Source organism: Antrostomus carolinensis, unplaced genomic scaffold (assembly GCF_000700745.2).
Source record: "Antrostomus carolinensis isolate BGI_N321 unplaced genomic scaffold, ASM70074v2 scaffold40176, whole genome shotgun sequence".
Classification (NCBI taxonomy): domain Eukaryota; kingdom Metazoa; phylum Chordata; class Aves; order Caprimulgiformes; family Caprimulgidae; genus Antrostomus; species Antrostomus carolinensis.
In genome coordinates, this window is record NW_010325144.1 from 8,814 (window position 1) to 23,403 (window position 14,590).

At 42.5% G+C, this 14,590-nt stretch overlaps 1 protein-coding gene across 1 annotated transcript in view; it reads left to right on the forward strand.

Annotated features, from left to right (window-relative positions):
* RLIM (ring finger protein, LIM domain interacting) overlaps positions 1-4,614 on the forward strand; it is a 7,069-nt gene extending 2,455 nt beyond the window's left edge. The window contains exons 2-4 of the mRNA XM_010171106.2: positions 913-1,101; positions 1,968-2,051; positions 2,752-4,614. Coding sequence (XP_010169408.1) covers positions 933-1,101; positions 1,968-2,051; positions 2,752-4,286 — 1,788 coding nt within the window. The 5' untranslated portion in view covers positions 913-932 and the 3' untranslated portion in view covers positions 4,287-4,614. The remainder of the gene's footprint in view (positions 1-912; positions 1,102-1,967; positions 2,052-2,751) is intronic.
* Positions 4,615-14,590: the final 9,976 nt, after the last annotated feature.

The following is a 14,590-nucleotide window of genomic DNA, read 5'->3' on the forward strand; positions in this document are numbered from 1 at the left end:
ATTGTCAAGGATCTCATCTAAAAGAAAAACAATATGAAGAGAAGATTATGTTAAAAAATTCACAGTATAGGAGACAGCTCTTTATAGGAGAGGTTATACCTGGTACACACTGTGGAGTTTTGGCCTGGAAATTCTAGTCATCAATATCAGTAATTCAGTAAATGCTGAAACTTGCAAGCAAATTCTTCTTTCTTGACATAAAACAACAAAGCTGATTTTACAAACTGTTTTCCTTTTTTGAGGAAACTAATAGTCCGGGTTGTTGGTTTTTTGCACACGTGGTGCTCCATGGCATCTCCCATCTTCTATATTTGAGTTCTTCAGAACCCCTTCATTCTGTTAAAAGTCACTTGGGTGTTGAAGAGGGTGTTGCTCACAGCAGACAGTAAGTCTGATTGATTCCTGTTTTCCTCACCATGGTGCAGGGCAGGAAGAAGTGATAGACACTTAAACCTGTGCTCTTACAGAGTCAGAGAGAGCATGATCAAGGCTGATTTGTACTCTGCTGTTATATGGCACTGTAAGGCATGCTTTGTGATTTGTGAGGCACGGCAGTATTGGGAATATGTTACACTAAAAAGCAGAGAGTTGTGGACATGTAGTCAGCTTTGTAAAGATGGGCTAAGGGTTTCGGCTGATATTATTCCACGTGTTTGTAATTGATGCTTTGTTGAGTATTTTATTATGATGGGCATAGATTTTGTTTGTACTTCTTGAAGAGGTTCATGCTTTGAAAATTATTTCATTTGGTTATGAGTTTATCTTAACTGAAGCTTCATTTGCAAACTACTCCCCCCCCACCCCGCACCAAATTTAAGGATAACAATGAAGAATGTGGTACAGGTTAAACACACCTAAATTTCGTGCCATATTTCACTACACTGGATGAAGGGTTTGTTTTCTCCTTTTTAGGTACTCTTCCACTCATCAAGATGGAAAGCTCAGATTCCAGTGATAAAGGAAATATTGATCAATCAGAAGCACAACGTCAGAGTCAGCTAGATCGGTTAGATCGAGAAGAAGCTTTCTATCAGTTTGTAAACAACCTGAGTGAAGAGGACTACAGGCTTATGAGAGATAACAATTTGCTAGGAACACCAGGTAGGTAATGCTTGTGTATGTACATCTTCCTAGAATTGCTTGTAGGTGATTTGTGTCATTTTTCTGTTCTCCTGAAACTGTTCCACCCATTTAGTTTGTGTGCTGCAGTTGTGTTCCGTGTTAGGAAGTAGCTTCTTAATTAATTTGTGCATACTCAAATTTGAGCAGTTCTCCAACTAGTGGAGAGGTAGTTAGGATGATGTGGATTCCTCAGATACTAAAGTTTAGTGTTTACACGACTTGTTGGGAACACCTAGAGTTGACCCAGTTCCAGTTATGGACCCTTAGATATTTTTGATCAAGAAGTAATCTCCCTTCAGCATCTGTGTGAGAATTTTTTTTGCTAGTGGGGTTAAGAGTTCCTAACTAGGGTAAGTATTCTGGTGTAAGATTCTGCATGGGCATTTTTATGTCAGTTTTCAATTGACTTACTACTTTAAATTGACTCTTGATAGTATGATACTTAATTCAGACCAGTTCTAATTTAAACATGACTTAAACTAATTTAAACCTTTTGTCATGCTTGTGAAGGTGTTATCTTAAATATTTTACTCTAAACAGCCATTTAATTGGTGTAGGATGATGAAAATTGCTGATAAGTTGTAGAGGTTACCAAACCAGAAAGCACATCTGTCTTTAATAGTTCAAAACTGTTGGATCTTTCAGCTTCAGCAAAACTTACTTGGGACAATGGTGCTGAAGTGTCTGAATTTCCCCTTAGCAACCTGTTTGGCAGTCTCATTATGGCAGGATTTAATTAGGAAAAAAGACAAGCAGTGGCTTGTACCTTCTTTAGAAGCTTTTGATAATGCTTGCCATACATATGATTTGGAAATATTTTTGGAAAATTTTGCTTATTTTCTAAGGTGAAATTACTGAAGAAGAGTTGCTGAGAAGGCTACACCAAGTTAAAGAAGGTCCGCCACAGCAAAACAGTGATGAGAATAGAGGTATATACAGTATTTGTGAAAAGTCTTAACTTTAGCACCCCGTACGGACCTTAACTTGAGTGCAGGAGTGGAACAAGTTAAGCCTAGGCAGGTGCAAGGTGAGCTTTGTTTCAAAACTAAGTGAACGTTATGTCTGATATCTGCTGCAGAGGTCAGTTTGGGACAGATCTCACTCAAATGCATCTTTTATTTGCATCAAGATAAGCTGTATTGCTTTTCTTATCACCCTTCTGTAGAGATTGGTGAAGGATGCTTGGGGCTTGCCGCTGGGGTTCACTTTTAGTGAGACAGATTTGCTGTAAATCCATCCTTCAGGTGAAGGCTTAGGTCAAACTTAGTTCTCTATTTAGCAGTCAATAGATCACTTAATTGTTTGGAAAGGAATATTGATGTGTTATGACACCTGAAATGTGACTTTCCATTTCCTCACGATAAACGATACGTGTTATTTTGATGACTTGTTTGCTTTGTGATGGCTGCAGCCTATCTGTACGTATTAGAAAAATGTCCACTCCTGCTCCCGTAAAAGAGCTCTGATAGATAAGAATTGTGACGCTATGTGTGAAACCACAATAGCACTTGGCAGCATTAAGCACTTCTAAATTGTCACTTATGAAACTAAGCAATTATGTTCTTGGAAAAGATCACTCCAAAATTAGCTCAGTACTCTAATTTTGGTAGTTCCCTGTCTTTTTCACAGGTGCAGAGTCCGCAGAAGATGTTTCAAATGGAGATTCTATAATAGACTGGCTTAATTCAGTCCGACAGACTGGAAATACAACTCGAAGTGGGCAACGAGGAAACCAGTCTTGGAGAGCAGTGAGCCGGACTAACCCAAATAGTGGTGACTTCAGATTCAGTTTGGAAATAAATGTCAACCGTAATAATGGGAACACAAATCCAGAAACTGAGAATGAGCCATCTGTAGAGCCTTCCAGTGGGGAGGATTTGGAAAACAGCCAAAGTGACTCTGAAATTCCAAGGTCCGAATCACCATCTGTGAGGCAGCCTGGATCAGAAAGGAGCACTTCGGAGGAGCTGACAACCGAGGAAGCTTCCCCTCCTAGAGGGCAGAGGAGAGCGAGAAGTAGGAGTCCAGAACAGCGGAGAACACGGGCTAGGACTGATAGAAGTAGGTCACCTATTAATCCAGTGAGTGAGACTCCTCGCAGGTCTCATCACAATACATCATCTCAAACGCTTGACCACTCCTCAGTGAATGAAGCTGAGGGAAGCTCTAGAACTAGGCAGCATGTGACATTAAGGCAGCATACAGTGGGGACTGAGATGCCGAGTGAAAATGCAGTTCTGTTTTCAACCCCTGAAACAAGACCTGTTCCTCAAGCGGCAGGTTCTTCAGAAACTAACGGCGCCAGTGAGTCCGCAACTCCTGGGCAGAGGCCTCCTACCATAGTACTTGATCTTCAGGTGAGAAGAGTTCGTCCAGGAGAGTATCGGCAAAGAGACAGCATAGCCAACAGAACTCGGTCCAGGTCCCAAACACCTAACAACACAGTCACTTACGAAAGTGAACGGGGGGGGTTTAGGCGCACGTTTTCACGTTCAGAACGGGCCGGAGTGAGAACTTACGTCAGTACCATTAGGATTCCCATCCGTAGGATCTTAAACACAGGCTTGAGTGAGACTACATCAGTTGCTATTCAGACTATGCTGAGGCAGATAATGACAGGCTTCGGAGAGCTGAGTTACTTTATGTACAGTGATAGTGATGCAGATCCTAGTGGCCCAACTCCAAATCAGAATGTGGATGCTTCTGAGCCGCAGAATGGAGGTGGTGGTACTTCAAACAATGAAAGCACAGATGTTAGCTCAGGGGAGGTGTATGAAGGTGGTAATGAAGGTGGTTCAACATCTGGTGCCAGACGGGAAGGTCGGAATGCGAGGGGATCGGTCACGTTTGAAGAAAGTGGTTCTCTACCATTCCTTAGCCTAGCACAGTTTTTCCTACTAAATGAAGATGACGATGACCAACCAAGAGGACTCACCAAAGAACAAATTGACAACCTAGCGATGAGGAATTTTGGTGAGAGCGATGCTCTGAAAACCTGTAGTGTGTGTATTACAGAGTACACGGAAGGCAACAAGCTCCGTAAATTGCCTTGTTCGCACGAGTATCATGTCCACTGCATTGATCGCTGGTTATCAGAAAATTCCACGTGTCCCATTTGTCGCAGAGCAGTCTTAGCTTCTGGTAACAGAGAGAGTGTTGTCTAAATGAGATCTGGATTTATCACCAAGCAGCTAGTGTGATAGTGATGGGCAAAGAAGTCACTTCCTTTATGGCCACTTTTTGAGTGGTACCTCAATGTATAGTAATGACTTGGAGTGAATCTTCCCTCATGAAAGCATTTTCTCTGAATTCAAGCTTTTAAAATTGGAAAATTTCTTTAAATAGTGTTTTCAAGATCTAGTCCGTTTGGGTGTTAAATTTCACTTGTCCAAAAACATCTACCCACTTAAAAATATTTTTTTTTCTTTCTGAAGAGTGTTCTTTCCCCCACCCAGCCCCTGCCATCCCAGTCCAATAAACATTTTGTCCTCACGATCGTGCTTATGCGAAGTTCTTTGAGAAGTCATCCCAGCTACATGTACATGAGTCGTGGAGGAATTTTTGCAAGAAATCCAACTATCTGGGAAAAAAAAAAAAAAAAGATGAACTGAATTGCACACTTGAACATACTTTTCATTTTCTTCCTGGGTTAATATTGGCCATGTCTGTGTAAATAACACTAATGTTAGCCCTTTCCCCATCACTATGGCACGCTGTAAGATGAGCCGTTAGCTTAATTGGGATATTTATCTTGTCGTGGAAATATAAGAATTGCCTATGCTTGTTTAAATAAAAAAAAAAAAAAAATCTGTTTTAAAATTGTAAAGCTTTTTTGTAGAAGCTCAGTACTTTTCCAATGCACTGTTGTACTAACGCATTAAGAATTAAAATTGTACCATGCTTAGAAATCAAGAACGCTTTTCATACAAAACTCACCACACAGAGAGCAAATTAAATACGAGAGAGCTGCTTTTGTAACTGTGTACCTGTCAAGAGCAGTGCATATCTGTACTATTTATGTGAACAGCTACTGTAATATAAAAACAGTTGAATTAGACATCTTAATTGCATTAAAAAAAATGGAAATTAAATGTTATAATTGCAGTGTTTTGGCTCAGTCATGCCACCAAAAAAAGACGATAAAAATTAGAAACTGTTCTAACGACTGGTTATTTCTTGGTATGGTTGCTAACTTGTAATGATACAAACCGGTATGTACTGCTTCATTCAGTGAGGTTTATGCCCAATTTTACTATCGACTTTCTGCTTGTGATTTTTGAGACAACTCTGGGTAATTTGTTTAGCAGTTGAATATTGACAGATTTTTTTTTTTTTTTAATTTTTTTTTTCCTTCCCCACCAGCTTCAACTCTATTAGCAACTTCTGGATCTGTTGAGTGAACATGCTGATATATCCAATGTTGGTAACCTCAAGTGCCCCAGAAAAATAACTTAAGTATTAACTGGAAAACAGATTATTAGACTGTTAGGTTAAATTTGAAAATGATAATTTATTATGGGAGTACACTTAAATGTGTAGCCGATCCTAAGAATAACATTTAAAAAACCCAACAAGCTCTTTATGCTTCTGTTGAACAGACTAAAATGAGTTGAATTTACTTGTAAAATTATGTATGTGGTATTCTGAAATTGAGAATTGGAGAATGTACCTGAACTCTGATCAGTGTCAGGGGAAAATAGCCTTCACCCTCAGTGACCCATTCTCTGTTTTATTCTCTAATGATTGGGTTGTTTATTTTTCCTAGCTTTCACGTGCAACAGGGAAAGTGATATTTATTTCAGGTCCAGGGCAGTAGTTACGAAGGGATATGAACTGCTCTTGCTGGCTATCTGGGAAATGTTGCTTGTTCCTCAGATGACAAAACCAAAGCAGGCCTATCTCTTTTTCCTAATGAAAACACATTTTTGGTGTTTTATAGTGGTGGTTGCATAAGCTGTAGTCTCTGCTCTAAGCTGTTTTAACATCTCATCAGCTAGTTAAGGATTCCACAGTGTCCTGAAATTCCAGATTTTTTTCTACGTGTGCATTTTGTGGTGTTTGGTTCAGTGGGAAACCCTGACTGGCTACTCAGCTCGCTTTCCTCCCTCCTGGCAGGACAGACTGTTGTGGCAGAGGGGATGCGCGTATTCTTTTCGAACAGAAGAGTAAATGAACTCATATTTTTGAACTCTTCCCTCTGACGTGTATCACTGTAAAATTGGAAGTTAGCTATTAATTTCAGGTGCTGGAATCGATGCCAAAGTTCCCTCAACAAAATAACACTTTTTAATTTCTTCCAATAGCATTCACATAGCAAATACATGCTATCAGTTGGAGTTCCCAGTAGCCTTACTGGAGTGCAGAATTAGAAGGAAAATAAAACCCCACACCTCTCTAGGTACATACCATGTTAGATTTTGGAAGTCTGGTGTACATCTCTGAGGACTAAAGCTGGTGACCAGAAAGAAAGGAACCCACTAGTAGTAATTAAGGTGAAGCACGGCTGTGGTACGTGTCATTTAACATAGCTTTCTTTTTAATGTTCTGGGTTTCCAGTAACTGTTCACGTTGGTAGAATCAACTTTACGGTTTTGTTATAGCTTAATAGTGGCATGCCTTAACATTTTATCTTTCTGTAATAATAGCAACTAATAAAATGTTGGAGGTTTCCCAAATGGTACAAAGAACAAATAATTTAATCCCAGTTCAGGAGACCTTGAATGTTCTGAGTGTTTTGTATGCCTTTCCTAACGCTGAGCGTGCTAAAGGTGCTGGAGGTTCCTTGTCTGACGCCTGGAGGAGTTGGCAGAAATTAAATTGCTGATACAGCAAAGACCTCTTTATGTAGCTGAGTCATCTGTCAGCCCCTGTGGTAATTCAGTTTCTATTCTTCTAAAGTTAGATTGGAGTTTGCAAAATCCAGTTAATTAATACTTCAGTTGCTAACAAAGTATTAAAGATGCTCTAACGAGGTTCACGATTAGCCTCACATTTATGAATCATTTGGTATTGAGCATTTGTACTTAACCACTTCCCTCAGTTTATGCTTTTTTGATATTACAGAGATGATACAGTTGTCTAACTCGTGCTTGTAGCCATGTGAAGGGTTAAAATGAGCGGTGGTGTCATTTTCCACGGCCTGCTTGTACAGAAATGGTGAGTGTGAAGGGACAGGGACAGCCTTGCTGCATCAGCTGCCTGGTTCACAGTGCCACCCTGTGGGAGCCTCTCTCAGCCCACCTCCAGAGCCAGGATGACCCTGTCTCCTCGCTTGGAGCAGCCTGGTTTCTTTTGTGTTGAAGGCCGTTACTTTATTTTATTTTTGAAGGAGGTGCTCTGTTTTTGCCTGCCTCACTAGTTATCATGGTGTGTTTTTCAAACTGCAAGCCACCGAAGCTCCTGCTGTGAGTATCTGTCCGGTGTGTGAGCTCAAGTCCTTTCCAACAGGACAGACCGGTGTCCGCAGGACCTCCACACACAGCAATCAAAGCAGTCACAAAGAAGAATGCACAGTATTTTTTATTTAAGAGTGTGTTTGGTAGTTTAACTCGGATTGTGAACTCATACAGAGTTGTGGGTACTTGCTTTCTCTTTTTTTTTTTTTTAAATTGGGGCTTTATCTGTTTAAAGACTGTGAAAATTTCTTCCTGGGGTTTGTTAGATTTCCCTTTCATGTGCACTTTTTTTAATTTCTTCGAACAAGTTGGGTTTTTTGCAAAGAACTCGTAGGCAGTTAATTGACTTGTTTTAAAAATTATTTAATTAGTGTAGGTACTGCATGCATAGAAATTACTCATTAAAAATTGAAAGACGTTTTTGTAGGAAGCATTGATGTGCAGGCACAGCAGTTGCACTGACATGATAGGTACCAGTTTTGAAGGAGCCATAGTAATTGTCCATTGTGTTGTAATTGTCCTTTGTGTCAACTTGGGAACTAATGGATTTCCCACCAAAGTTGGCACAATAGACCTTAATGACTGTCATTCCAGTTTCTTGTCGGGATTATGCAAATGCAGAGAGCCTGAGAAGCTGCTTCCCTGGTATAGCTGCAGTCGATGTTTCTCTTGAAATGGTTGCCTACACAAAGAGTGGTTTCATTACGAGGGTGACCATCGGTCTCTGGCTTTTAGCAGTGCAGTGAGGGTTTTGCTGAATTTTTCACAGTGCAACGCAAAGCTCCATCCTGTTGGCTGAGCCGCAGCCTTACCTTTAGTTCGGGATCCATTTCATTAACGTCTCCAGTCGCGTAACTGTCTGATGCCTTGGTTTTCTTGCCGATCGTCCTAGCTTCTACCACGGGGGCTCATGTTGCTTAATTTAAGGGTATGTAAGGAATCGTGGAGTTGATGAGGTACGGAGTCGTTACGGGAATGTCTGCCTGCTCCTCTTCCTCCTCCCAGGAGTAGGTGCTTGGGATGAGGGTTGGCTTGGAACCCTGTTAAAGAAATTTATAACAAATTCAAAAGTATTTCCAACCCTTACGTACACCAGGCTTCTTGTTTCTTTATCCTTGACTAGGGAGGGAAGGAGGGTGAGGAGGCGGAATCAATGGTAACTTACCCAAAGTACATACAACGTGTTAAAAAAGAAAAGTTTGCATCTGTTATCCCAGGGCTTCCCAACTTTTTTTTAATGAGGTATCTTTTTTTTTTCTTTCCTTTTTCTTATGGGAAAATATGCCATTGAATTTGTTTTGATTGTTTTATCTGGTTTTGTTCCCTTAAGCTAAAATACCCAAGACCCCTTTCTGAATTTCACTATCTGCTTGTAAGGCTGTTGGTTGGGAAGCCCTGAATTCAACTGAGAATGTAACAATTTTCTTTTTTTTTCTTTTTCTTTTTATTTTTTTTTTTTTTGTACAGTGCTTTACATCTGTTTATACTGGACTTGTTTAATACCAAATGGTACTCTGAGGTAATTGGACAACAGTTTGACCAGATTTGATAGCTAACGTTTAGGAGGAGTTTGTTCCCTATGTAAGATGTCATAATGCAAATTTAAATAGACTCAATAAAATGCATGAAGTGTTCATTTTGTGCTTGATCATCACTCCTTGGGTTTATTATTCTTATGGTGGGAATGCGCTGGAGTAAATTATGGTGGATGTGGTAGGAATTGATTTCCTCCGTATCTTATCCCTTAGGCTGTGCAGAAAGGAAAGAGATGGAATGGCATAGAGTTAACTGCTTGGAAGAATTTATTGCTCCTTAGTACATAAAAGTGAAGCAGTAAATCTCACTGTGTCCCAGACTTCTGTAAATCCATCCATGGATAATGTGGGATACCAAAGCAGTGTCTGCAAGTTGTTTTTCAAGAAGTAGCTGTGACTTTTACAGGTGCCCACCAGTACCAGGGCTGTCAGGGTTGAGTCTCCCTAGAAATACACTTGGCAGTGTTCAGTGGCTTTCATAAGAAGCTCTCACACGTGGCTAAAAGCTTCATCCTAAAATTAGCAGCTGATGTACATGAAAATGCTTACTTGAGTGGGAAGGAAATTCTTTAGGGTGTGGGAAACAATCTTTACTATCAGCTCTTACCTCAACTCTGTTCCTTGAGTAGGAAGTGGGAGCTGCTCCCTGAGAGGGGCATGATGCCATCGAACCAAAGGAAGGGGTAGGGAGGTGATGTATAGCTTGAAAACACACCATGCCCCGTGTTTTGGGTGGGTAGCAGTGTCACAGCTGGGCTGATGCTTGGCAGCACCATGAGCGATGCTCTTGTTTGGTAAGGAGGAAAGTCGTGGGCTTCTCCGGGGATGCACTGAGTTGGGATTCTGCTCCAGCTTCACTCTCCATGGGGAGAACTCTTGGATAAGGGTGGGGTTTTTTATGGCATTCCCACATGCTTTGTCCTGAGCTCCGTGGTCTGTGTTACTCTGCAGGTGTACAGTTCAGTCTGAAATTGAGGCTTTAACATAAGCCTTCACTTTTATTTTGGTGACTTTATTCATTAGATGGTTCCCAGACTTTCTGTAGCAGGAGCTCTTTGCCAGGTAGCCAGCTCTGGCCCTGTGTCTCTGTGTAGAAAGTCCTTTGGTTTGGGTAGCCCTGTATTTGTTCCTTAAAAACTGTCGATCAACCCCCAAACTGCTTAGAGTCTAAGCCAACCTTGGAGCACATGTGTGTCTGACTTCATCCCTATGTTTGTTTTCTTTAATATATTCGAGGTCTTTGTTCTGGCCTGTAAAACTTTATATAACCTTGTTCCTCCCTCTTGGTGCTTAAACCCTGTAACCTTTTACATTGCCCTACTCTTCCCTTGAGGGTATATTTCCGTGGTGGATCCAGACCTTCACAGTGGTGTATGTTTGGCTTCTTTGCTGGTCCTGCTGCTGGGTGGGAGGAGAAAGGTTGTTTGGTGAACCTGTCCATCCCAGAGCGATAGGAGTGCAGGAATAACCATGCATCTGGGGCTTCTCACCTCCCAAAGGGCTCTTCTGACTGCTCCTCAGTGGGATCGAGTGTTTGGGAAGAGAGAGATGGGGAGAAAAGCAAAGGCTGGCTGCTGCTCACTTGCTCTTCAGAGCTGTTTCAAGTGCGATTGAACCTGTTTGGGGGCTTTTAATATAATGAATCTGAACTCAGGTCTGTTGCGGCTCCCTAAACCCTGACAATGAAGTTATACAGGGAAAACTAAACCTACTTTTTAGTCCTAAACTGGAGGGGCATTGTCTCTGACGCTAATGAGATGCCGGTGCTGCATGCTCCAACTGTTACCCTGAATAAATCCCCTGTTAAGCTGAGCATGTGAAAATCCAGGCATCAAGTCCCCTCAACAATGATTACTTCATAAAGTAGGAGTCAACCCATATTTGCTCAGGGTTTCTTGAGTTTTGGCACCTTATGCCATCAGGTCCTGGGTTTTCCAGGAAAAAGCAGCATCCTTGGGGGATTTGGGTGGCAGGAGCTGGACAGGGCTGCGGTGGATTCTCTGTGGCACTGGCAGAGCAATGCCTTGTGGGGTGCTGGGGGGGAGCTGGCTGGTTGCCAGCAGAGATGATTTTATTTCACTGGTTTGATTTCTCAGGATGGATTTGCAGAATGTGATTTCTCCAGGCTGAAAGTTTGAGGCCTGTGGGTTTTTTTGCTCTGTCACCCATTGTGACGGGTCCTGTACGAAATGCCATGAAGCAGAAAGGCGTGGCTTGGTTTCTTGGCTTTAATACTCACAGTGAAATGGCCCTGACGACACCGCCCCAGACCAAAACCCCGCGTCTTGCCCTGTGTCTGCAAAGCCAGACCTTGCCCGCAGGCTGGCTGGTGGTTTTGCTGGTGCTGGCGGGTGTTATGGGTGTGAAAGCACTTGAAACAAAGCTATTTCAGGAGCCCACAGGGTTCATCTCCTGACCCCAAAGGAGGGATCTATGCCAAGATATGAGTGGAGGTGGGACCGCTGCATGCCTGCTGTGATCAGCTGCATGCTTGCTGTGATCATCACTTGCTGCTGGCCAAGGAGAAGGCAGCGCTGGGCAGGTGAAAGGCAGGAGAATAGTCAGTGGTTTCATCTCTGTAGGTATTGCTGACTTCTAAATAAACTAAATAAATCCTAAATAAACTTGGAGATGAGTTGGCCTTTGCTGCTGGCACCTTTGGGTTGATCTGGATTTAATTTGTAAAGATGGATCTAAATAAACTGAAATAATTGTGGAAGAGGGGAGGCTGGGAAATGCCCTGAAAGCTGATTGCTGTTGGCTGGTGTCCGAGCAGTGCTGCTCATCCATCTTCCCTGTATGTGTGGTGGGGCCAGGAGTGAAAGGAAGGGAGCTGGAAATGATGGAAAGAGATGAAGAGAAGAGATGAAAAAGAAAAGAAAAGAAAAGAAAAGAAAAGAAAAGAAAAGAAAAGAAAAGAAAAGAAAAGAAAAGAAAAGAAAAGAAAAGAAAAGAAAAGAAAAGAAAAGAAAAGAAAAGAAAAGAAAAGAAAAGAAAAGAAAAGAAAAGAAAAGAAAAGAAAAGAAAAGAAAAGAAAAGAAAAGAAAAGAAAAGAAAAGAAAAGAAAAGAAAAAGCTTTTGAACTGCATTTGTCTGAGTGGGACTGGTAAAAACAACACAGGTGGAAGAAGAATAGGTGCAGGATTCTTGGGGTCTGGCTGTGAGGATGCAGAGCAGGTCCAGAAGAAGACACCTGGAGACGGCGGTGAGGGGTCCTTTGGGGCTGAGCAGGAGGGCGGCGGGTGCTGCTGGGAGCGATGTGGCACTGGCCATGTACAACGGAGCTGGCCTGGCCTGAACGATGCTCCAGATGAACCGACAACAGATTTATAACCATAAACCCTGATCCTGGGTGGAAGAGGCACATGCCAGAACAATAGCTGGAGCCAGGGCGCACACATGGGCCCCTCGCACCCCACCACACAGATACCTGAGGGGTTGGTGACACAACCCCACTTAAAAAGCCCCTGCACACTGCTCCTCTCTCCAACGTGGGATCGAGCGGGGCTGCGGGTGATTGGGAGAGACTTGTGTAGTGCAGCTTTTGTGCCAAAAAAGAAAAGATAATAAAAGCATCCCCTGAAGCCTCAGCCAGGATAAAGCATGCGAAGCAAACAGGTCCAAAAGCAATCAGCGCTTATTGCAGCGCAACGTGTTTCTGTTCCCGCACCTCGGGTGGGCTCAGGCTGCCTCCCGCCACAGGGGTCCTGCATGTCAGTGTCTGTGTCAGTGGGAGCCTGGGCTCTCCCCTCCCTCCCAGCCGCACACACCTCCCTGCTCTCTTTTCCGCTCTTCTCCTTCTTTTCCTCCCTTCCCTGTGCTGTGTTTGCTTTAGATCCAAGCATACCTGTATTTTTTCCTTCCTTGCTTTGCCCCACTGCCAGCATTAAAGCTGGGGAGGGACATTTTTCAAGGGCAGGTGGTGATAGGACAAGGGGTGATGGCTTGAAACTGGAAGAGGGGAGATTGAGATGAGATGTGAGGAAGAAATTCTTTCCTGTGAAGGTGGTGAGACACTGGCCCAGGTTGCCCAGGTTGCCCAGAGAAGCTGTGGCTTCTCCTCCCTGGAAGTGTTCTCGGCCAGGTTGGATGAGGCTTTGAGCAACCTGGTCTAGTGGAAGGTGTCCCTGCTGATGGGGGTTGGAACTGGATGAGCTTTAAGGTCCCTTCCAACCCAGATTGTTCTGTGGTTCTATGATTAAGTGGTTTCCCATATTGCGTTTTAAAAAGCCCCTAAAACCCAACCTGAAGGAAAGCAAATACATCCCCAGCTCCCCCCTCAGCCACACCCTGCCTGCTCTGATACCCAGACATGGGTGCTGGGCATCCAGCTCTGGGGGACAAGGGTCCCATGACACCCTGGCTCGATGCCCTCCCGTCAGTGCTGCAGTGTGGGTGCAGCTGAACAGCCCTGGGAAAGGATCTTTTCCAAATTATTACTTTAAATAACAACAGCAAAGCAACAGCTCTAGGGAAGATTTGCACTCAGAGGCAGAGACAATTAAAAAAAAAAACCTCCTGCCACTCCTCATTGCATCCTTCAAGTCCTTCAAAGACACTTGCAGATGGGATATTTTTCCATATTTTTCCTTTGGTGCCTTTTTTTAAAGGATTATAATATTTAAGTCCTGCAAAAAGAAAACAGATGGAGAAAAAGACAAGGAAAGAAAACAAGCCCAGCCCGGAGCCCATGGGGAGAGGAGCAGAAGAGCCTCCAAATGCCCATTAACCGCTTGCAGGCAGTCAGCCTCTCCCAACGGCAGTGTGTACACCTCCCCATATATATGTGTATATATATATATATATATATATGTCTCTGTGTGTATATATATGTATAACTTTTTAAAAAACCAAACCACTAAATATAACTATAGATATCCTATATGCCATTTGCATATATATCCAAAACATCTATGTAATTTATAACTATTAAACTAATACAAAATATTGACATGTAGTTCATAATGTCTAAAATCTACATATAAATGTTTCCTTTTTCTAAGTACAACTGTAAACTGTTATATACAATCAGCTTGTTTCAATCCATGATATTTCAATTTTAATGTATGACAATATATAAATACTTAACTATTATTTTATAGTAATGAAAATATCCCTTTGTTGTCTTTTGGTTTGTTTTTTTCTAGTTTGGTGCCTTTATATTGAAAAACTCAGGGTTTTTCTCTCACCAAAAGATGTTTTTTTCCCACTTCTTCAGCTTCCCATGGATTAGTGCCTGTGTGGGACCAGAGGCTGGTACTGCTCCACGCCCTGGGCTCAGCCAGCAGCGAGGATTCCAGTGGGCACACGCACAAACACACCTATGGAGAGAGCTAGACCTGGCTCTATGTATATCTATATATATTTGTGTATTTATATGGAGCTTGTAGAGATGAGCCAATGCTCCTGGGGAGCTCTGGGAGCAGCCAGGCAGGAGCTCCCCCTCCCCAACATTGGTATCCCCATGGGTGTGCACCCTGCTTTTATCACACACCCAGCACCCTCCCAAGTCACAGAATCACAGCATGGTGGGGTTGG